The sequence below is a fragment of the Lycium barbarum genome, chromosome 6, assembly GCF_019175385.1.
Source record: "Lycium barbarum isolate Lr01 chromosome 6, ASM1917538v2, whole genome shotgun sequence".
Lineage (NCBI taxonomy): Eukaryota > Viridiplantae > Streptophyta > Magnoliopsida > Solanales > Solanaceae > Lycium > Lycium barbarum.
The window spans coordinates 39270293-39295504 of record NC_083342.1 but is presented as its reverse complement, the minus strand read 5'-3'; the positions used below and the strand labels follow the sequence as shown (position 1 = coordinate 39295504).

The 25212-nt window shown below is 37.6% G+C and overlaps 1 protein-coding gene across 7 annotated transcripts in view; it reads left to right on the top strand.

Annotated features, from left to right (window-relative positions):
* Positions 1 to 25212, top strand: part of LOC132643742 (eIF-2-alpha kinase GCN2) — a 66315-nt gene that overhangs the window by 21762 nt on the left and 19341 nt on the right. For all 7 annotated transcript variants that reach the window (XR_009583751.1, XM_060360273.1, XM_060360272.1 and 4 more), the window contains 13 exons: positions 4879 to 4933; positions 5047 to 5216; positions 6124 to 6308; positions 7418 to 7563; positions 7633 to 7882; positions 15267 to 15549; positions 15657 to 15759; positions 17407 to 17487; positions 17582 to 17638; positions 17957 to 18088; positions 18184 to 18267; positions 21237 to 21345; positions 21424 to 21560. Coding sequence is in view for 6 of the 7 variants with exons in the window: in XM_060360273.1 (XP_060216256.1) it covers positions 4879 to 4933; positions 5047 to 5216; positions 6124 to 6308; positions 7418 to 7563; positions 7633 to 7882; positions 15267 to 15549; positions 15657 to 15759; positions 17407 to 17487; positions 17582 to 17638; positions 17957 to 18088; positions 18184 to 18267; positions 21237 to 21345; positions 21424 to 21560 (1792 nt within the window). In the remaining variant the exon portion in view is untranslated. The remainder of the gene's footprint in view (positions 1 to 4878; positions 4934 to 5046; positions 5217 to 6123; positions 6309 to 7417; positions 7564 to 7632; positions 7883 to 15266; positions 15550 to 15656; positions 15760 to 17406; positions 17488 to 17581; positions 17639 to 17956; positions 18089 to 18183; positions 18268 to 21236; positions 21346 to 21423; positions 21561 to 25212) is intronic.

Below are 25212 nucleotides of genomic sequence, written 5' to 3'. Positions count from 1 at the left end.
TTGTTTCGTTGAGTTTCTTTTTTACCTGATTTGATCAGTAATTCGGATTAAATCACTATTGTAATTGAACTGCTGTTTATGTTAGGAACAAAAACTGTTTTAGTAGATACTCAATTTTTCGAGTAGTAGAAATGGATTAATTTTTTATTAATTACTTTACAATCGCTTTCTAAATAACGGAGAAGAGCCAAAACTACCCCGGATCTATTGGATTTGGTATTAAAATGTCCTCCGTCCACCTATTGAGCCAAAAATGCCCCCACGTTTCTTTTTGGCCCAAAAATGCCCTAAAATCTAAAGGACGATTTAAAATAAAACGGAAAAAGGCCAAAACTGCCCATGATATATTGGCTTTGGTTAAAAATGCCCTTCGTTAACCACATATCAAATTAAATGACCCACCCATATCTCTCTAAAGATCCAACCTGCCCCCAAGATCTAAACCCGAATTTAATAACAAAACCCACACCGGATCTCTTTCCTTCTTTTTGTCACCATCCTTCAGCCAACTTGCCTTAGCCTGCTGTCTGAGGACTGAGTCCTGCAACTTCAGGAAGTGAACATATTTGGGCTTAGCCTCATTCAATGCAGCCCTTTGATCGGGAGAATTATTGGCTATCAGAGCCATTTCCAAATCAGCAACCTGTTTCTCCAGCCTCTTAGGTTCCTCATATATATCCCCAAATGTCTGTCTTGACCAAACATTCAATCTTTTGATAGTCCTTTTTAGGTTCTGATGTAATATCCACATTGGATTGCCAGCCACAAGTGGATGCCAGACTTCTTCAACCATAGGTAGAAAACTTTGGGCAATTTACGTAACTAAACAAGGTTCAAGAAAATTTGACAATTTTTTAGCAGTAACAGGCATAACCGATTCTACTACAATAAACCTATCCTTAAGAATCTCAATCCATTATAATAGGAACACCAATTAATCATCCCAATCATTTCCATTAAGTTTTGCTTATTTTTAGGAGTATAACTAAAAATAAGCAAAAATAAGTTGCAGCATATGCAGTGTTATCAAAGGCGCGCTTTAAGCGCGCTTAAGCCCTGAAGCGAGGCTCAAAACATGTTGAGCGCTTCGCCTCGCTTTATGTGCGCTTCAGTGTCGTCATCAAGGCTCTAAGACATACTTTCCTTGCCAATGAGCCTCTCTTGAGGAGGTGACACTAGATGATTGATATTTCACTATATCTTAATATTTTTACAATTTCTTTGTCCATATATTTGTTATTCATGCTTATTATTATTAATCTTGGACTAAACATATGTATATTTGTATTTTTGCACCATTGCGCTTTTTTTCATTAAAGCCCACGCTTTATATGCGCTTCGCGCTTAAAGCCCCAGCTGACCTTAGAGCTTTTTTCGCGCTTTTCGCTTTTGATAACACTGAGCATATGACAATAATTTCCATATAGTTCAAGCATCTCCAATTTGTGAGTGTGATTGTCTCTCCCTTGTTTTCAAAGTTCAGTTAAAATTCCAGAAATTCCAAGAATAATACATGCTTGGTTTGCAACAATTATTATTTTAGGATATGCCACCTCTCTGTATAGTTTGCCTTTTAAAATATAATACATTTTGTGGCATATTTCTCGAATACGCGATGAATAGTAGTGCTAAATTTGAATATGTTAAAATTATATACATAATATATTAATAGTATAATTAAAATATAATATAATTGTATAGAAATATATAATGCTTGTATATTACTTTATAACATGTACAGAACCAATATATTCAAGACATATATTTGTTGAATACGTGATTGAACATACATTATATTTATTTAATACATAAATTTTTGGCAAGTGTACACAATTGTGAGCTCATCCTTATGTATTCTTGAAATAGCATGATTCATGTCCCTACATCTTGTATATATTACGTTTACGGCTGGGAGATTCTTTTCTTTTTACATTTTTGAGCATTTTATAGTGACGTGTAAAATTAAATCCATGTTGAAGATACTATATTTTACATATATACAAAGTTTAAGTAAAAAATATACGTATCTCTTTTTATATATGACGTGTTTTGTAAATATATACTATTAATAAACAAGATATATATGTTATATATCTTCTCGAAGAACAAGAATAAGAGGAATGAGGAGAAGAAAACATGACTGGCATATTTTACAACTTTTTGAGTTAGTGGTCTTCCTCTAAAATAAGATGTTCCGTTCATGCGATAATTAATGCCCTTTACTTTCTAGTACATTGATGAAAAGGAGATCAGTAACTTGTTTATTTGACAGAAGACTAGAAAGAAAATGGTGGTTAGTCTTTGTTTATATGATGGTGATCAATGGTCTTTGACTGGAAGTTGATGATGATGTCACCGATAGTTTATTGGTAGGGGATTTTTCAGATTGGAGCTTTGTGGAGAGAAAGTGAAGAAGAAAGGACGGCCGAAGAGGGGGGGGGGGGGGGGGGGGCATTGCGCTGGTAGATTTAAGGAAAGAGATAAAACTTAGAATATGAGGAGAGAAGGGGGAATTAATCCCTAAGTTATTGGAATTTTATATCTAAATTAGTGTGCTATAGCTGTCCTCTAAATTGCTATATTTGAGAAAAAAAAAGTTTAAGTTATTTATATTAATGAATCTTTAAGCATGACACGCCATATAAAAATCTCGAAAACTTTCATGTTCAGCCCAAAAGTCAAGGAACTTGAAGTACTTGGGAAAATCAGAGACAACCTTCCTCATAGTAGCAAGGGGGCATGACAAAAACACACTCGCCAAATGGATCACTGTAGTTTCAGAAAACTCATCTACCCAGTCCACATTGTTGAGCAGTCTATCCAATCTAATCCAAATAGGAGAACCCCTATTATCACTCCATGTTATCAAAGTAGCCAGCATCTTGCAACCACAGTCATCAACACAGTTCAGGAAATCAATGCTTTTGTCCAATCTAAATGGTCTGCCATCCTGTTTCTCCTCCACAGCAGCGATGGCCTTAAAATCACCAAGTACTCCCCAAGGTCCCTGATTCTAGCAGTTATTAACCTCAGCTCATCCTAAAGGGCCAGTCTAAAGATGAGACTTACATTTAGCATAAACCACAGTCAACTGTAAAGGAACAGTGCTCAACACATGGCTCATTTTTAAAGTGACTTGCTGATCAGAATTCTCGAAAATGTCCACTAGATGTACATGATCATCAGACCAAAATAGCCATATTCTATTGTTACAATCAAAAAAACAGTGTTGCATCCCAAGTTGCAGTTGATACCTTGTCATCTTAGCAGACTTTGTCATTGGTTATCAGTGTTGTCAAAGGCGCGGTTAAAGCGCGCTTTAAGCCCTGAAGCCCGGCTCAAAACATGTTGAGCGCTTCGCCTCGCTTTTTGTGCGCTTCAGTGTCATCATCAAGGCTCTAAGACATATTTTCCCTTGCCAATGAGCCTTTGTTGAAGAGGTGACACTAGATAATTGATATTTCACTTTATCGTAATGTTTTTACAATTTCTTTGTCCGTATATTTGTTATTCATGCTTATTCTTATTAGTCTTGGACTAAACATATATATATATATATATTTTTGCACCATTGCGCCTTTTTTTCGCTAAAGGCCGCACTTTATTTGCGCTTTGCGCTTAAAGCCCCAGCTGACCTTAGAGCTTTTTTGCGCTTTTCGCTTTTGATAACACTGTTGGTTATTGTAACACAATGAATGTTAATTTGTTTGTATTTTGATGGATTTAAGTTTCTCAAAGGCTTTTTGGTCTTTCATGCCTCTAAAGTTCCAAGATAGTGTACTAATCATGGGAAACATCAGGGGTGGGATCCTTTGATTTGTTACTCTTGCTCCTTGTGACCCTAGGTGAAGACAACTAGTCTTAGCACCTGCAGTATTCTGTAAGCCTCTTTGTGAGAGGTTATTAAACTGTGTGATCTTATCTTGAACACTCTGAAGTTTCTACATCATCAAAGTTGCTGACTCTGTGAGGTCTTCTAGCACCTTCATCATCAAACCTGGCCTCACCAACTTCCTCTGGCAACATCTCCTCATCAAAGTTGTCATCAACTCTAGTAGGTTGCCCCAGAGGGACACTAGAAGCTCTAGCGTGATCAGGCAACATTAGCTCAGTGTTCAAACAAAATTTTCTTCTTAATACATTGACAACTCTTTAGAGTTGCCAACAAATTTCGTTTAGATACTCGAATTACGGCTTGTTCCAATTGAGCACCTGAACACATGATAAAGTGTTCCTATTAGACACTTTCGATTCAAATTTAGGAATCTTTTTTGCGCGTGTTCTCAAGCGCATGTTAGGTAGTTAAGATAACCAGATAAAATATGTCATCTCCTTTAAATATACATATTAGCCTCAATTAGAAAACGCCTGGTGTTTTACGGCTTATAAAGGCGAATGCGTATAATTAAAAAAGGTGACATATTTTAAGTGGTTAAGTTATCTACGTAATGGGCATTTGAGAACACGTGTAAAAAGTTTTCGAAATTTGAACCGAAAGTGTCTAATAAGAACAATTTATGTGCTCAGCCGGCAAACGTTGTAATTTGAGTGTCTAAATGAAATTTGCTGGCAAGTTTAAGGGGTTGTTAATTTATTAAGCCTATATTTCTTTCTTTCCTCTTGCCTATGTATTAAGCCTATATTTCTTTCTTTCCTCTTGCCTTAGTCTTATTTCATATGTTCTTCCCTCTGCATGTTCACATAATCGTTTATTGATGTTTCGTGTTGGCCTCATCATTGTCCATCACATGCTCTTTATGTTAGTAGAAACTGCTTGTTGCGGAGTTCCTTTACTGAATACATAAATCAAAATCATTATTTTTCTCTAAATACTTGACGTTGTGTTATCTCAAGAAGTTTCTTCTTCCATTTATACAGGGAAGTTGCCACACTTTCCCGGTTGCAGCATCAGCACGTTGTTCGTTATTACCAAGTATGTGATATAAAAGAATTCATCTTATGCGAGCATTTCAAATTCATTGTTGAAGTTCAACGGTTCCCCTCTGTTTTATGGTGTTTAAATGATATAGTACTCAAATATTTCAGGCATGGTTTGAAACAGGCATCACTGTCTCCTGCGATGATTCCAGCTGCGGTTCCAGAACAGTTGTGAGCTCTAGTTTCACCTATATGGATGGGAGTATGTCGGACCACCTTGGACAGGAGAATAAGCTCGAGTCGACTTACCTATATATCCAAATGGAATATTGCCCAAGGTTCTCGCTTTCATTTCGTATCTGTTGGATTTTCTGCATCCCTCCCCCCTTCCTCTCTTTTTAAAGGAAAGGGCTACTTATCTCAAAAACCATCAAAAAGTTAAAGGGATGAGAGCCTACCCAGAATTAAAGGGAGAAAGAACTGGGGAGAGTCGACGCGTTCTGTTTTTACTTTGTAATCTTCCTTAGTCCTTTAACTCATTTGTTTTTCTTTTGAACTTTCATCTAATCTTCCAGTTCTCATTGCCCTCCTCTGTCTCTCATTTTCTTTAAATTGGATGGTGTTGCTTGTCCTCCATTTGCAGGATTTAACTGTCTCCTGCGTTTTCTTATCCTTGCTCTGGGGTTCTTAATGTTTCTTGAATAGAGCAAGTCACTTCCTCATCTTAGTTAAGCTGTACATTTTTTTGCCTATAGTACGTGCAACCTCTAGAGATTATATTTGGCTAAACAAGATAAAGTTAGCCTCACAAGTGTCATGCTTGTAGTATCACAACAAGCCCGGGAAAATAGAAATAAGTTACAGCTTAAAGCCAGAGAATGGACAAATGCTACAAACAAATCTGGGAAAGAAAAAAACAAGTTACACCTTTAGAGGCAGAGAATTAACAGATGCCGCAAACTCTGCTCCCATTCTCCACTGCCATCCAAGGTTACTAACCCTATACACAGGGTTGTCTAAACACCTCCCTAGACCCCACTTGTGGGATTACACTAGATATGTTGTTGTTGTAGTCCAATTAGACATTTGAATCATAGATTTCCATGAGTTCTCTTTCTCCCTTGTTTTCTCCTTACCAAACAAATTTAATAACCATTACTCTACATTTTTCAGTCTCTCGTCCTGCTCTCATTCTTTTCGTCCCAACCAGAAGTCAAGTAACTGACTTGATTTATGTTTTTGAAGGACGCTCCGTCAAATGTTTGAATCATATAGTCATTTAGACAAGGAACTTGCATGGCATTTGTTCCGACAAATTGTAGAAGGCTTGGCACATATCCATGGACAAGGCATTATTCATCGCGATTTGACACCTAATAATATATTTTTTGACGCTCGCAACGACATTAAAATCGGGGATTTTGGTCTTGGTAAGCATTTGCTTCATATTCATAACTTGTAAAAGTGTTTTTCTTTTGTGCTCACTGAAGTATTTATCTTTTGCTTTGATGATGCATACTGTGATGTTCATGCATCTGTGTTCTTTAATCAAGAAGCGGAAGGAATTACCTAAAGCTTTTCATTAGAATTAGAGATTGATACAAGGATTAAGTGGGATATTTTTGATCGAACTTGTAAAAGTGTTTTTCTTTTGTGCTCACTGAAGTATTTATCTTTTGCTTTGATGATGCATACTGCGATGTTCATGCATCTGTGTTCTTTAATCAAGAAGCGAAAGGAATTACCTAAAGCTTTTCATTAGAATTAGAGATTGATACAAGGATTAAGTGGGATATTTTTGATCGCTGAGCAAGAAATATAATGTGTTATTACTTCATATTGGTGCCAGATAATACTCTTACAATCATATCATTTTTGAGAAAGTACTCTTACAATCATATGTTATGTAAGATTTACTTTGAAAAGAGCTTTTCCCTTGTGCAACTCTTACTGTCCAAGCTAAAGAAGCTAAGGCCTGACAGAACCTTATATGCAAACATGTGAGTAATGTGGAAAGTGTCCAAGCTTTGATTCTATTTACTTATTCTCAGAATCCCAATAGGAAAGCCTGAAATTTGTTTAGAATACAAGGCATGAGATTTTTGCACTTAATACAGACTCTCACATGAGATTGTAATTGGATTTAAAGCTACGTTTTGATCACTGGGAGATACCACTAACTTTTCACCTAATTCGAAAATCCATGTTTGAACATGGAATATATATATATATATATATATATATATATATATATATATATATATATTTCATACAGTGTCCTGGTATCTTTTGCCATGTATAGAGGGTGTCTTTTATGTTCAGTGTATAAGACAAATGACCATGTCTCTACTGTATTAATTTATATTCTGGAGTATACTCTGAATAAGCTAACAACTTTTACCCTGTTCAACCAATCTACAATTTCTACTGAGATTTTCTCTAGTGTCCTACAAACATCTTGTATTCTTGGTAGTCCCTCTGTTTTGCTTGGTTGCAGGAATCTGAATTGAAACATATGGTGTACTCTTGGAAATTTCAGCCAAATTCTTGAAACTAGAGCAGCTGGACCAGGATGTGGATTCGTCGGAGATGATAGGAGTTTCTGTTGATGGCACTGGCCAAGTCGGTACATATTTCTATACTGCACCTGAAATAGAGCAAAGGTGGCCAAAGATTAATGAGAAGGTCAGAATTTTTTTACTTTCAGCAAGTTTTGCTTGGATACTACTTTGCTTCTGACTCCGTAGTCCTCAGGCTGATATGTACAGCTTAGGAGTTGTTTTCCTTGAGTTGTGGCATCCTTTTGACACTGCAATGGAGAGACATATCGTTCTTTCTGATTTTAAACAAAAAGGAGAGGTTCCTCCTGCTTGGGCTGCTGAATTTCCGGAGCAGGCATCCTTGTTAAGGCGCTTAATGATCCCAAGTCCATCAGACCGTCCATCAGCCGTCGAACTTCTTCAAAATGCCTTTCCTCCTCGAATGGAGTATGAGATGTTGGATAGTAAGTAGCTGAGATATCTTTTTATGACTCTTATTTCCTTCCCTGTGACTTCTTGCTAAGTAGATAGAGTTCACTGTTGACATATGAAATGAGATAAAACTAAGCAACGGCAGAATTATGCTATGGTGCTGTTGTTTCATATTTAATCGGCATCAAATAAGCAAACTTAAAAATGCTCTTTTGTAGGATATATCCCCGGCTTGCTTTTTGTAAGTACACTGATCTAAGGAGTGGTAATAAAAGAAATGATTGGAGATTGTCCGTAAAGTGGGTGTGAAGAGGACGAGTGTTATTAGCTATCTCTATGTGTGCTCTGCTATTCTATCTATTTGAGATTTAGCCTGTAAAGCTATTAGCATAATGCATGACAGGTTACGCTTTATATATTTTGACTAGCCTAATAGACACCTCTACTTGTTCAGTTTGTCATTCCAGCCCCCTACTCCACGAGGTTTCATTCAGACACTCTCTAAAACCCCTCGAACATCGCGTGTTTCTCGAATGTGCTGATGTAGATGACACATCATTGTTCACTTCAGAATTTCTCTGACACATCATCATTTTTTCACTTAATTTGAAAATTTTCAATTTTCTTTCTCCTTTTCACTCCACTCCCATCTGCACAAGGATTAGCACACACCATATACACTGTAAGAAGTAAAGACACGGGAAAAATATTATTAACATGTGTATCTACATTATATACTGAGCGCTAGTTATTATAGTTATATTCTACAATATATATAATAATCCTTGTGGGACACTATATGCATAGTCCTTTACCATATGGCATATTATATACATTAATATTCTAACATTCCCCCTCAAGCCGGTGCATATAAGTCATATGTACCAAGCTTGTTATAGATGTAACTAATACGAGGACCAGTGAGGGACTTGGTGAAAATTATTTCCCAGCTGATAATTAGTTTCACAAATATGCAATAAAATACCTCGAAAAATTTAAAGATATGAACCACAATTTTACTTCATGAAAGGAAACACTTGAATCCCATTCGATTCACTGGTCGAACTTGGAGAAAACATTGCCTATTTCAAAGGAGACTAGTAATTATCAGTCTTTGTGCTTAGTCCTCTCATGAAATACCGGATTTGATGCAATATGAAGGGTCGCTTGATTATTATACACAAGTTTCTTCCGACCAACAACAACAACAACCACAACCACCTACCCAGTATAATCCCACCAGGTGGGGTCTGGGGAGGGTAGAGTGTAGACCTTACCTCTACCTTGGGAGGTAGGGAGGTTGTTTTCGATAGACCCTCGGCTCAAGAGAAAGTGCCAAGACAACAATAATAATAGACAGTAACAACAACATATAATAAGATAAATCAAGTTTCTTCCGACCATTTTCCAAATTTCAATTCTCTGAGCAACTGTTTGATCCTGCCTAGCTCACAAATTGCTACAACCATTGCTCGATTTTTTGCTATTGCACTAGATCGAGCAACCACATTCAGTTTCTTACTCTTCCGGGACACCAAATGACCTCCCACTAAAATACAATATCTAGATATAGAATGTCTATCAGAAGGTGATCCTGCTGAATCATCATTTGTATATCCTATGATCTGCTCGTGGCCTCGATCCTTGAAGAGTACTCCTTTTCCTGGAGCTGACTTTATATCTCGGAGAGTGCGGACAACTGCATTCCAATGACTATCACAGGGAGAATTCATAAATTCACTTACAACATTCATACGAAAAGAAATTTCCGGTCTAGTCACTGTGAGATAATTCAACTTACCAACTAGCTGCCTATATCTTCTAGGATCACTGAGTGGCTCCTCTGTACTGGCAGGAGTTTAACATTCGGATCCATAGGAGTGTGAATTTGTCTGCATCTCATCATTCCTGTCTCTTCAAGAATGTCTAATGCATACTTTCATTGCGAAATAACAAGGCCTGATTTGGACTGACTGACTTAAATACCTAGAAAATACTTCAGTCTACAGTCTGTCGAGGTCTTTAGTCTAGAAGTGCTGAAAAAGATATTGCTTTAAATTTGTGATACCATCCTAATCATTGCTGGTTATAACAACATCGTCAACATAGAATAAACTACACATATTTGGAGCAGAATGCTGATAAAACAAATGATTAGCTTCATAACAAGTCATGCCAAACTCCTGAATTACTGTGTTGAACATCCCAAACCAGGCTTGAGGAGACTGTTTTAGATCATAGAGTGATCGTCGCAATTGTCACACAGGGGTAGTAGATTCCCTTGAGCAACAATACTAGGTGGTTGGTCCATATAAACTTCATCCGTAAGGTCACCATGGAGAAAATCATTGTTAATGTCCAACTGATAAAGAGGCCAATGGCAGACAACAACCGTGGATAGAAAAAGACGAACATATGCTAAAAGAATCATTATAATCAAGCCCAAATATGTTAGTGTACCTTTTAGCAGCAAGGCAAGCCTTAAGCAGATCAACTTGACCGTCAATACGTACTTTGACTGCATAAACCCAACGATAACTAATAATAGATTTACTTGAAGGAACAGGAACAGGAACAAGCTCCTAAGTGCCACTCGCGTGTAAAGTAGACATCTCGTCAATCATAACATGTCGCCATCTTGGATGAGAAAGTGCTTGACTTGCAGACTTATGGATGGAAACAGATGACAAATATGATATAAGGGCATAATGGTGTGATGACAAACGATGATAACTTAAAAAGGTATAATGGGGGCTGGTATTAGGAGTGAATTATCTACCTTTTCGAAGTGTGATCGGTGGACTGGGAGGGAAATAAGTCCGCAATAGATGTAGGGGCCGACATAGGATGTGAATCATCTAGTCTGATGTTGTGTCACACAGACGACAATGATAAGTCAAGAGTGGTGGCATTGTGGATGGAGATGTAGAAGTAATCATAGATTCCTCATAAGTTGATATAGGTGAGACCTTAGAGATATCAGGATGATCAGAAGAAGATGTAAAGTCAGGCGAGACTCAAAAAAATATGATATCTGCTGACATACGGTACCGACGAAGATTTGGTGAGTAGTAACAATACCCCTTTTGAACCCTAGAATAACCAAGAAATATACATTTAAGAGCAAAAAAGGCTATTTTATCTTTCCCATGGGCTAAGTTATGATCTGTAAAGAAATGGATCTTGGGCCTAACTCATCCCTAAAAGGCCCAAGATTCATTTCTTTACATGGTATTAGAATCAGACCCATCCCAATTCATGATTTACTGATGTTGGGTCCCTATATTAAATTGTCCGCACTCCAGATGTCTTGCCTGAGCGTGAGGCGAGGTGTCAAATCCCACATCGGTGGGATGAGGTTAATTTGGACTCCTTATATAGACTTGGGAAATAGGAACACCAAATTGATTTTTGTATTTCAGCACAAGAACTCTTGAATATAGTGAACAACTGAGAACGATCTTTCACTAAGAAAATCCAAGTACATCTTGAATAATCATTAGTGCAACGAATAAAATAATGAAATCCTAAGGTCGAACCGACTCTAATAGGACCACAAATATCAAAATGAAATAATGAAAAAACAGAACCAACATGACCCTTAGCACTAGATGGAAAGGTAGTGCGGGTGTATTTCCCAAGTTGACACGACTCACAATTTAATGTGGATTGACTAGACAAACTAGACATCATCTTCTGTAGCTTGAATAAACTCGGATATCCCAAACGTCTGTGAATTAAGTTTGGAGGATTTGTAACTAGACATGCTGCGGAGGAATTAGGAGAGGTATAGTAAAGGCGTTTTGATTCATGCCTCGCCAATCGTATGTCCCGTACTGCGGTCCTGCATAACAAAGAATTATTAAGAAATATTGTAGCACAACTCAGGGCACGAATCAAACGACTGACAGATGCGATATTAAAAGGACAACTTAGGCCATAAAGAATAGAGTTTAGAGTGACAGAGGATGAAAGGGAGCCTTGGAGCAACGGTAAAGTTGTCTCCGTGTGATCTATAGATGAGGGGTTTGAGCCGTGGAAGCAGCCACTAATGCATGCATTAGGGTACGCTGTCTAAATCACACCCTTTGGGGCGTGGCCTTTCCACGGGCTTTACTAAGGACTTTAAACACCAGATTGCCTTTAGTGAGAGAGCATAGGGGATTAGCTTGTCTAACTCCTTTTGCTTTTGTTTGGATCATTGGCTAAAGTAACAACAAGAAAAGACTTGGTCTTGGTCACTACCCAGTGTAATCCCACAATAGTGGGGTCTGGGGAGGGTAAGATGTACGCAGCCTTACCCCTACCTGGGTAGGGAGGCTGTTTCCGATTGACCCTCGGCAACCCTCCTCCTTTATCCGGGCTTGGGACCGGCAATGTGAGCGAGCTCACACAGGCGGAGTTAACAACAAGAAAGAAAAGACTGTGAATAAAAAATATTTGACAATAGTAATTTGTTATCAGAAATATGATTAGAAGCGCCTGAGTCCACGACCCACGGTCCAATGGTATTAAACTGTGGAACACAAGCAAAAGAATTACCAGCAACACAAGTATTAGGTTGAGCAACCGAGGCTACTTGTGGAGATATCTACTTGCTCGATACCGAACGAACATGAGCATTCTTGGTTGGTTGGCCATACAGAGAATAACATACTTCACAAATGTGTCAAAACCTATTATAATAGCTAAACTTAGGCTGAGATCTTCCAAAACGACCTCCTCTTTGCCGATTCTCCGTAGGCCGGGATGTTCCATCTTCGGTTGTTTGAGATGCGAGAACAGAGGAGTCAACAGTTGGTGATGAGACCACTGTGTGACTGTATGGTGCGACAAGGCCAAGTAATCGAGAGAATAGTTCATCAACTGTAGGGATAGTCGGACTGGCCAAAATCTGGTCACACACCAAATCTAGGTCACTAGGAAGTCCAACAAGTGTAAGTACTGGAAGCATCGTCTGTTGGTGCTCCTATTGTTTTTCATCACTTTTAGTAATTGGTATCACTTTTCTCAAATTCCTTCATGACTGCCTGTACTTGTCCCAAGTATGTAGCCATATTCAATTCCTATTTCTTTAAGTTTGTCATCCGAGATATCACATCATAAAAACGAGATATGTCATCAGTGTATACAGATAGAGCCTTTTTCCCAAATTGAATAACATATCTGAATGGAAGAAACAAAGGCATCAATTTGGAATGAATAGATCGTCACAGGAGACTACATAGTTTAGTGTTAACCTTCTCTCACTGTGCTCGTGCTTTCTGATCTCCCTCACTAGCCTTTTTAATTAAGTGATCATGAACACCTTGACCCTCGCGCCACAACTCAACCGAGGAAGCCCAAGCTAAATAGTTTGAACTCTCAATTAAGGGTTCCAACGTAATCATAGGACTTGAATTTCCATTTCCTGAGCCAAAAATATCAACCCTAAAAGACACAATCACAAAATATAATGGAAAAGACCGCCAAAAAGTGCAAAAGCAGATGTGAAAATAAAGAGGAGAGTTGGAACAAATTCATCCGATGTCCCCAACAAAAAAGGGTATGAAACAGTGGGAAAAACTGCCGGAAAAATGCAGGTTTTGCCAGAAAGACAAACTGTTTGGCTAGATTAGTATTTGGCGATTGAGATCTGTTAAAAAGTGGAAGGGTTGACTTGGAATGACTAGGTGACGACACTAGAAAAGAACAACTCAAAAAAGTGATTGGACCAGGTCTAACGTGCCGGTGCATGTCAGACGCGTATCGGCGTTGGAGCTTTGGGAGGCACGTGGGTTGGGTTCTGCCGGAGCGGCTTGCTGGGGTTTGATTTCCAGAGGCTGGGGACCCTGTGGTGGTGTTGGTTTTTGCACAACACACGGAAAGTGGAACGACGCAAATCAGATCTAAGTCACCGTAAGGATGCACGACAATTGATTTCTTTTTTGTCCCGAATGTTTCTCACTTCGGCTCTGATACCATCTGAGAAGTAAAGGCATGGGAAAAATATAATTAAAATGTATATCTGCATTATTACACTGAGCGCTATTTATAGTATATTCTAAATAGTACATAATAATCTTTTTCCATGTGGGATACATAATCCTTTTCCATATGGGACACTATATACATTAATATTTTAGCATATACACTAACAAAATTGACTATCTCACTCACAATGCACACTTATCTTTCCAACAGATCTTTGATTAGAAACCAAGAAACATCGTCCGACCATGTAAGTGCCAGCACTAGCCACAACCTCTCTTCTCCCTCTCCTTTGCTCCTCCATTTTTCAGAGCAAATATAACTCCATTTTGAACTCTCCGCTCAAATTCAGTTACCGAATCACCACTTTCACAGCTTGGATGAAAACCCAATCATTATCATTCAACAGAATCCAACAACACCATTGTAATTAGAAACAAACTCAAATCCTCATTTTGCAAGCTCCCCATTGTTCCGCAGAGAGAAACTAATCAAGAAATCTCGAAGATAGGGAAGTGAAAAGATAACTTACCAAGACACACGGATAATTTCTAAGTAGTGGGTATGATTTAAAACTTCATTTTTTTTGTGTGATTTTTGGGTCTGATTGGTGGAAAGATGGGATGGCAGTTGGAGGTATAAGGAGGCAGATGTTTGTATAAGGAGGTAGATGTTTGAAGTGGTGGTGGTGGAAGAGGAAAAGGAGGTGATGACGGCAAAGGTGGTGGTGGAAGGAGGCAACGTTGGGGAATGGACAACATGAGTGTTGCTTTGAAGACTGATCGGGTCCATGAGTGTGGGTTTGAAGACGAATTGGGTGTTTATTGTTTTTTGACTTTTTTTTTTTTTTTTTTTTTTTTAATTTTATCATTTTTATTTTATTTTAATCTTTTTCCTAAAAAACAAAATAACCAATTCACACTCTTTTTGCGCGTGTATATCTGGCCTTTTGTGCACCACAACCTTGTTGACGCTGCATAAGCTTGTACACTGGTCCGATCTGTGCAAGTATAAGAGTCTATTAGGCTATTCTGGCTATTTTTATTGCGAAGCTAGTTTTCCCGTATTTCCAACTTTCACTCTTTTCTTTTAAGTGTGATCCATAATTGTTTCTGTATAGCACCTAAGGGTGTGGCCTAGTCGTCAATGAAGTGGGTTGAGAACCATGAAGTCTCAGGTTCAAATCCCAGCAGAGACAAAAACATTAGATGATTTCTTCCCATCTGTTCTAGCCTCGATGGACAGAGTTACCTGGTACCTGTTGCTGGTGGGAGGTGGCAAGGTATCCCATGGAATTAGTCGAGGTGCCGACAAGCTGGCTTGGACAGCATGGTTATCAAAACAAAGAAATTATTTTTGTATAGACCACGAACTAGGTTAAACTCTATTTTGTTTAGTAGTGTTGCTATCTTCTTTGCGTAAGTTTCTCTTTTCCTCTACTTGCAGATATTCTTAGGACAATTCACGCTTCAGATGACACGGGTATTTATGATAAAATTGTAAATGCCATTTTTAATGAAGACACTTTAAACACAAAAGGCCATAACACAAATCTTGAGAGTTCGAAGGTGGCTGGAAGGGATACCTCATGTATTCTGTTCACTGATCTACAGACTGAGAGTCGTGATCATGTCGTCGAGATTGCCACAGAAATCTTCAGACGACATTGTGCAAAGCATTTGGAGATTATACCTGTGCGAATGCTGGGTGAATGTCCACATCCAAATAGGTGTCCATTTCACTGGTTTTTCTGCTCATTAACGTCATATAATTTTACCCTTCTCTATGTATTGAAATCCTTAGGTTGACATTCTCAATTTCTTTCTGCTGGTTCAGTCGAGAAAGGAACGCTGTTAAGCTTTTGACTCATGGAGGAGACATGGTTGAGCTTTGCCATGAACTTCGACTGCCTTTAGTGAAATGGATCATTGCCAATCGGGTACCTCATCAGCTCATTGACTGATTTCATTATTTAAAGAATTGTATTCCATAGCTATTACTTCTCTTGCTTATGTTCGGGTTCTGTTAGAAATTGTGTAAGCATTTTTTTTTTCTCTCTCTTCCTCTAAAGTCACAATACATTTGGAAGCAAAGTAGCAATATAAGCAAAATTAACTAGTTGGGATCAAAGTTTAGTCATTGTTGGTGCAGTCAAGTTAGGTTCGATATTCTCCAGCAGTCTTCTTATTTTGATTAGGTATTTGAGAGTATGGATAAGTCGCGGATTTTGAAAAGGGAACACTTAATTTATCTTAAAGGACAAATATTGAGCACTGGAACTAAGCTGGTATAGATTTTAGTGGAATGGATATAGAGGATTCATATAGTTGTCTCTAACTAGTGATTGAGGCATATTTGTTGTAGTAGTTGTTGTGCTGCACTCTTAAAGCTCTGTTTTCTTATATCTTGATTTGTATACACTCTTGGCTTATAATTTTTCTAATTTGTGGTCACCTTTTTAGGACTGTTCAGTGAAGAATGACAGTTTGAGTTAATCATTAAAATTTATATGGTGGTTTTTGTCTTCCCCTGCTCTTCTTTGAATTGCTTATCATCTGACTTATGTTTTCACTTCATGACAGGTTATATACACCATTAAATACATTTATTTATGATATTGCTTTCTGATTTTTTGCTGTTTTAACTACTCTAACAATTCTACCTCTCGAATCTTAAACTCAGATACTAAGATTTAACACAAATGAGATATCCAGGAAGGTTTATTGAGATATAGTGAAAACAAATTACTCAATGAGAAACTAAAAATTGAATCTCAAAGAGCAAGAAACAATATAAAAATCAGAATGAATGGCAGTTGAAGACATAATTAAGTAATTAAAAAGTCTCTCTCTCTCTCTAACAGCTTAAGTTTTTAGTTGAGATGGTCACACAATTCAACAATGGCAATCATCTTGTATTATATACAAGGAAAATATAAAAGTATATAAATTTGAATGAATGAATTTTAATGGAAAAACATTAAAATAAAATATTTGATGACAAAGAAGAAGATAAAATGCAAAAAGCTACAACTCACAGTTTTTGACAAAACAGGCTTGTAAAGTGTTCAATAAAAGTCTTTGCAGACCTTGTTTTAAGTAATTCTTTACAAATCAAAGACAAGTTTCTTTTTTGAGCTCTCAACCATGTTCGCTGCCGATGAAACTAGTCTAGTTTCATTGGATGCCCTTATGAGTCGTCTCACTAATATCTACATCCTGATAAAAGAAAAGTTTTTGGCTATGTTATCTTGTCCAATAAAGCTGCATCACACCTGATTTTACACGTACACAATTATTTCTCTAGTTATTCTATAAACAAGTGAAAGTTATTAATATGCCCCACATGTTCCCTTGGTTAACTTTAAGAGGTACACATCTTCAACTCTTATCGTCATACCTGTGCCAAGTAAAACAATCTCAGTTTCTGATGGAGGGAGTGCATCTTTCTGATATGAAACTTCTTTTTAGTTTCTATCAACGAGGCCATATTGGAAATTCAGATTTGAAAAGAATAATGGAAATTTAGAATATATTTTGTGGTTAAAGTTAAGCATCTACTTACATATTTTAAATATTATCCTCAGAGATCATTCTTTAAACGCTACGAAATAGCATACGTATACAGGCGAGCGATCGGTCATTCGCCCCCCAACCGATATCTGCAGGTTCTAACTTCATTCAGTAGTTTCCTTCGACTGAATAGAGAAATGCTGGTATTTTAGTTCATAAATTTTATAATTGTTATTAACTTACCTGTAGGGGGATTTTGATATTATTGGAGGGAAAACAGCTCTAACTGAAGCAGAGATAATTAAGGTAAGACACTCATATTAGCATCTGTGCTGTTAGTCTCAATTTTGTGAAACATGACCAATTTTTCGCTACTCATTTCCGAAGCCTCAGAAGATTCGTTTTCTCTGATGACAAAAATCCCAATCCTAATCAGAGATACTCCGTAAAGATCTTTCCTGCATTTTCATGGTTGATATTGCTATGTTGAGTCACTTGATGGATTAATGCTTTATCATCCAAATCCTTTACTTTCCCTGATCTTCCCTTGTCTTGCACTTCATTCTAGCTAAGCTTTGGAGTTCAAGTACATCCTGCATTTTACTTAGTTTCCTTTAATCACAGGCCACGATGGACATTATCCTTCATTACTTTCATCCTGAATCATGTGATACTCGTTTGAATCATGCTGATCTTTTGGATGCAATTTGGGCTTGGGCGGGAATCAGACCAGAACACAGACAAAAAGTAGCAGAGGTATTGAATCGAAGTGCCATGTCAAGTGACCTAGCTTATTGTGTCTCTAAACTCACGCTGGAGCATGCGTTGATCTCTTTTTCCCATATTTGAAGCTTCTTTCCCTTTTGGGTTCTTTGCGCCCTCAATCTTCTGAAAGAAAGACGAAATGGGTGGTCATCAGGCGACAACTTCGACAGGTCTGAGTTAAGTTTCTTAATGTGAATTTGCAAGTGATTAATTTTGTCATAGAACATTGCATTTTTATAAGATGCTGGAACTCTTGTTGCTTTAGGCATTACTTTTTGTGAGAAGTGAGATACATGGAGAAAGAATTAGTGAATTAGTTTGATTATTCCTTCAAGCTATTTGGGGGTTTATATTGTAATGTACCCATAGTATGCTACGTCGTTAGACGTTCTGGGCCGCATGCGCCCTACACTGCTGTATTCAACGAGCTAAAAATAGTGACACACATGCATATGAATTGTATTTACCGAACTTGCTGCATATATAGATAGTTGAAGGACTAATAAGTGACTTGGTGAATATATGTATGAGATGATTATATGACTTTATGAATTTTTTGATAATGTTTCACGACATTTTTTTTTATGAGAAAAATGGCAATCAAGTTCTCAATAATAATCAATTTTTTTGAGCGTGGACCTTCATGTGATGCCAGATTTGGTGTAATATGAAGTGCAATTTGATTATTACACACAAGTTCCATCTGATCTCTCTAAGTTTCAGTTCTATGAACAATTGTTTGATCCCTATGAATTCGCAGGTTTCCACCACTATGGTCTAATCCTAAAAATCTGTTAAAGATCTTATTAAATATATAAAGCTCTTACCTTTGTGGCAAGTGGCAACTCAAAGTCTCAAACAAAGTGGAAATATATAATGTAACATGGTTTATAGTAGATAAAGACCTTGGGTCTGTCTTTTGCCCACCTACTCTCAACATATTTTTAGGTGCTTGGCCCTAAGAAAGAATCAGCCTGCAAATATTAAGTAGATATAATGAACCCTCAAGACGCAACAAACATAAGTACCCAAAGGGTAGCGGCTGCGGGTTCCCTTGTCATAAAAAAAAAAGAAGAATAGAGAAATGGAGAAATGATATCGAAGAATAAGACAGATATACAGAGAGAGATCGATCAATTCATAAGGTATTATTCATCAAGTAAAGTGTTATTTAAGTAAATATATTCCAAAAAAATTACACTGCATCCTTAGATTATCTTATATTATTTTCTAAACTATCCCCCCCCCCCCCCCCCCCCCCAAAAAAAAAAAAAAAAGCCCCCCCCACACACAATAATGATGTTCTACATTATTAAGCTGTTGAATCTTCAAAGATATGGTGAGGGTTCTAGCTGCTATCCAGAGATTTCTATGTAGTGTAAAGGTAAACCCGCAGAAAGGTGACTCGTGGCTTCTTTTACTGACTCTAAATATAGATGACTTATTTATTGAATTACCTAAATATTAGGTCTCTTTTGCAAAGTTTTCCTTAAAGCGCAACATGATACCCTTGAAACGCTTATACTAGTATAATACCTGACACCATGTTCTATAGGACTTTAGGAGAGCTTGAGGGGATAAAAAATAATTAATTTTGTATTGAGAGGTTTGTCTCAGTGTTTCAAAAGGCGGGGGTGTGAGGCGGGGCGTAAGTCCCATGGATCTTTAAATTTTTAATTTATAATGTAGTAAAATACTCCCTCCGTCCCAAAAAGATTGTCTTCCTTTCTTTTTTAGTCTGTCCGAAAAAGATTGGCCCCTTTCTATATTTAGAAACAATTTAAGTTTATGAGATGATTTACAGTCACACAAATATCTAAGGCTTGTTTTGGACCACACATTTCAAAAGTCTTCCTTTATTTCTTAAACTCTGTGCCAAGTCAAACTAAGACAATCTTTTTGGGACTGAGGGAGTAGTACTGATAATAAAAAAATTATAAGAAAGACATTAATAGTTTAAAAAATTTAAAACATGATTGAGGAAACTCATAGAAAACAAACTTCTAACATGATTTTACAAGTATAAATAATACAATGATAGAAAAGCTATTATGAGATGCAAATCAACTTAAACATCTTAACATTCAAACAATAAAAGAATTGCAATTTCTTACAATATATTACTATCACACAATGCAATTTACCTCTCTAAAAAAATCAATAAATTTTATCTTTATTATAATTAAAACATCACATCTTAATGAATAAAAATAAAATTACTTTCAAATTGGAAAATTAATAAAATATGATAATTTTGAGACATAGGACAAAAACATGAAGACCAATGACAACTGAAGATGTTAAATTCGCTACGTATTTAAAAAGGAAATGTTTAAGTGAATTCACCCTCACGGTGTTCTGAAATAGTAAATATGCAATACTACAACTTGTTATTTGAGTTACTCTCAATCTTCTTATTTGTATAGATGAAAAAGCTATTAAGCATCATTCATTTGTTAACGATTTATGAGGGTCAACAGTGTTAGCTAAGGAATTTGACACATAATTAGTGTAAGAATTGTTAGGCGAGCCCTGAGTATTGGGCGTCAGGTGTGTTTAAGGCGTACGGTCGGGCGCTTTAGGCGTAAGCCTCACATAACTAAGCCCCACACATAAGCCTTGAGGCATTTTGCCGGTGCCCCGCCCCGAGGCGAGTCCCAAGACTGCCTTTTAAAACACTGGTTTGTCTGGTGATATTGGTGAATTTTGGAGCTCCTATGCGGTCCGTATTACTGTTGATAATTGGTTGTCATTTGTAGAGAACTATATTTTTTCTATAGGACCTCTAATTTTTGTATACCTCTTTTTATCGAGGTTTGTCCACGACATCAATAATAGTGATATGTTATCAAAAATGGCCCGAAACCAACAATGTTGGACAACCCATGTATCAGATCTCAGAACCTTAAAAAGGAAAATGTATTGTTTGTGCTGTAGTCATTGCGAAAGAAATTCCCTTCAGTTTAGTTATTTCAGTATGACGTTGAAGCAATTTTGAGAAGCTGTGTTTCAGTGTGTAGGCTCCTTTTTGATGTTACATGAACTTTATTCTCTGGTGAACGAGAAGTTCCCCAGGAATTTTTACATACTATTTGGATCTTTGATTAGAAAAATTGGTTCCCCATCTTTGTGTTTTCAGGAGCTTAATCTTGCAGAAACTGCTGTAAATAGATTACAAACAGTGGGGTTGAGGTTCTGTGGAGTTGCAGACCAGGCTCTTCCCCGATTAAGGGGAGCTCTTCCTCCTGGTACATAACCGTTCATTGCCATGTTTACCACTTCTATTAGTTGCATAAGGAGACTTATTTTTGGGTTAACTAATGCAGATAAAGCCACACGCAAGGCACTTGAAGATTTGTCGGATCTTTTTAACTACTTACGAGTTTGGAGACTTGATCAACGTGTCTATATAGATGCCCTTATGCCACCAACTGAGAGTTACCACAGGAACTTGTTTTTCCAGGTACCTGTCCCTTCTTTGTTTCTGGGAACTTTCTGTTGTCCAGTCATCTTTAGTTTATTAAGTTAAATGCTCAAACCCTAATCCGCAACTAGAAAAGAGGAAAACAGGGTAAGGATGGCTACTTTTAACCGGACTGACTACAGTGTACGGAGATTTGTGTTTGATTCTACATGTTGTGCCGGTATTTTTCTAGGTAAAAAACGAGGATGTGGACATTGGGCCATGCTATTTATATCAGGAATTTCTAAGTGAATACTGAAGAAGTGATAGTAATTTTTATCTAGGGACTGGTTTTAAGCAACATCGTTGGTAGCATTGTATCAGTCACGCTTATCTTTGCCCACAGAGAGTGGTAGCATTTTATGAGTCACGCTTATATGTTCCCACAGAAGAGGAATAGTCTCTGGCCTTTATAGTTATTTTCTTTTGTTTGTTTGGGGTGGTGGTGGGGGGGGGGGGGGGGTGTTGTTGGTGTTAGGCTGATAAGGCTGACTGTCTTTTGGACTTTCATCTTTCAACATATGTAGGACTATAGTTAAACGTGAGATCAGTTGGGACTCCGGGAAAGGCGAAATCCATAATTGCATATATGAGCGCAATAGTTAATGCTGCAGTATGCTAGTTCTTTGTTTTGACTCAGTGAACTGAACTTTTTATTTTTTATTTTTTTTATGATGAAGTAAGAGTAGATTAATTCAAAAGCATCAAGAAGATGCAACAAAAGATTACAGGAGAGGAAAATGTGTCTGCTCATGTACAAAGGCTAGTCTATAATCAAGTCTGATACATCCCAAAACGCTTCACAACTAGGTACAGGAGTGTGGCTGTGCCAGCTAAATAAATTAAGCAAGCACTTGGCTTTCAGAACATGAACTGGAGTTGGATTCCCATCAAAACACCTACGATTCCTCTCATTCCAGATGCTTCCAAAAAATAGAAGCAGACACCAATAACTAAGCTTTTGATGGATTTACCAACTCTCCATGAACTCCAGCTGCCATATGCTTCCTTGATACTGCATGGCATGACCCAGGCTAGACCAAAAATAAAGAAGAACATGTGCTACATATCTGCGGCAACTGAACAATGTAGTAGGAGGTGTGTAACACTTTCTGACTGTGTTTGATACATGCAACACCTGTTGACTGTCTGAATTTCTCCTCCTAAGAGTATCTTGACTGAGACAGCTTCATACAATGCTACCCAGCTAAAGCATATCACTTTAGTAGGTAATTTAGTTCTCCAGATAAACCTCCAAGGTCAACTATCTACCAACTCCTTGTTGGAGCGTAGATGAGAATAACATTTCTTCACAGTGAAAACTCCCCTTATCTGAATCACCCCAAAGTAACTTCTCCTCTGCCTGTGGATTGACAACAGCCCCAGCTAACTCTGAAAGCAGTTCCAATAACTTATTCATCTCCCAGTCTTGAATATTTATTCTGAGTTGTGGGTTCCAAGAGTTGTTCTTCCAGTTTTGCTTCTACCTTGGATTCTTGGTTGCTTGCCAGTGTTGATATATTAAAAATTCCTCTTTCAACCACTGATTCCAACCATTGTTTTTCCAAAATGAAATGTGTGATCCATTCCCTAGCTTGAGTTTGGAGTTAAGATAGAATTCTTTCCAGACTTTAGAAATGTGTTTCCAAGGACCTGTGTCATGAGATGTGTTGCTCTTTCTGGAGCACCGTTTCCCCTTTTCCCCATATTACTATAATCACTGATTTCCGTTGCCCTGGGTTCTCCATGTTGCATCTCCAATGCCATTTCATAAGCATGTTCTTTTTGTGTAGTGCTAAGTCTTTTATACCCAGTCCTCCATGTTCCATTGATAGTATCACCCAAGGCCACTTTTTTTTTTTTTTTTTTTGATAAGTTAAATAATTTTATTAACAATTAGGAAAACTCCGGATACAAGCCATATACCAAAAGAAGAGAACCTACATCAAAATATGGTTCTCAACAAAAGATACCCAAAATCTACATATGTTGAAGTCATGTCCTATCACCCATCGATCTGCCCATAATCCTCTGATAGTCCCCAATTCATGCCGCAACTCATCTCTTTCCAAACTTGTGTGAGGTCGATAAACCCCAGTGAACCCCATCTAAAATTCTGTGTGGTGTTCTCCAACATACATGATATTGAGTGAGACCCCTGCTATATCTCAATGCAGTCCCAATGCTTCTTGTCCCATAGTATTATAATTCCACTCCTAGTGCCATTGGCCTTGAGTTCTGCCTAACTAGCCCACCTGTTGCCCCAAATTTGTTTCCATTCTCCTATCTTGTTCTCCTGCAGGCACAAAACATCTGGGTTCCATTTTTTTATTAGAGACTTGACTGTAGTTTTTTCTCGACTATCATTCAAGCCCCTAATATTCCAGCTAATGATTTTAACTTTCATCTAGAGAATAACTGGTATTTCTTTCCCCTGACCTTCTTTGTCCCCCCTTCATAATTCACCAAACACACCAGCCTCTTAGCTTCTCCTTCTCCCTTCTATTTTGATTTTTGTTTTTTCCTCCTTCAATTGAATTCTGTTTCTTCATCTGGTTTTGGAGTTGTCGCCTTTGCTCCATTCTTATTACCATGTCCAGGATTTCGTGCTCAAACTCATTCACATTGACTCCAAAATCCTTGCATGCTTTCCCCAGCACAAGCTTTCACTGCCAGAAGGATTATGTGTCATCTGGTCGTCCGAATCATGCCATGGAAGGGCGAGCTGCTCACTTAATGCATGCGACAAGAATTCTGATTCTGTGTCGCTGATCATAGATGGGAAAGGATCTTCAATTGATCTTGGAATGGATAGAGGGAGTAGTCTCTGTTCAGCTTTGTCATCTGCCTTGTCTCCAGCTTCTGAAGTCTGCTCAAGACTCTGCTAGGAGTCGAAGCCTTTGTAGTTGCTGTATTGTGAGGCTCTGATTTATAAGTGTGGGGATTAACTGGGCCTTTTTCCCCCCAGATCTGATTTTGGTCCGAATTCCGAATCCTTTCTATTTTGGCCCAGCGCCCCTTTCCCTTTATTATACCCATTTGATTTTAGGTGCTTTGAATAATAATTTTCATCCACCTTTTTCGTATTACAGCGCCCGATTAACCCCTTTCCTCTACTTTCTTCTGGGCCTGGTTAGACCCATTTGGTTTGACTTCTTATTAATTAAGCTGTAAGTCTAAAACAGTAGCCACGTGCCTATCTAATGTCGGCATTGCTTTCTTCAACTGCTCTGTAAGAGCCGAATGACTTTCTTGTACAACCAGATATATCAAATAGAATAATTGAGATACATCTATGAATGATTCTAATGATTCTTTTCAATCAGATTTATCAAATAAGAATATTGGAGATACATTTATAAATGTTTGGATCAATCAAATCTGGACATTTGATGCTATGTCCATGTAGATATACTATTAATTGGTTAAGCAAACTGCAACATCTAGAGGCTTACCGATATCCAACAGTTATACAGGCAGTTTCATTAGATACCTTGTATATCTTTGAAAATACATGGTAGATCTCTATAACTTCCTTTCCAAGGAATTACTAAAAAATTATTAATACGTGTGTTACAGAATATCGCAAGAATATTGTAAATATATTCTATTGCCTTATCTTAGCTAAATCATAGGTGAGATATGTAGGATA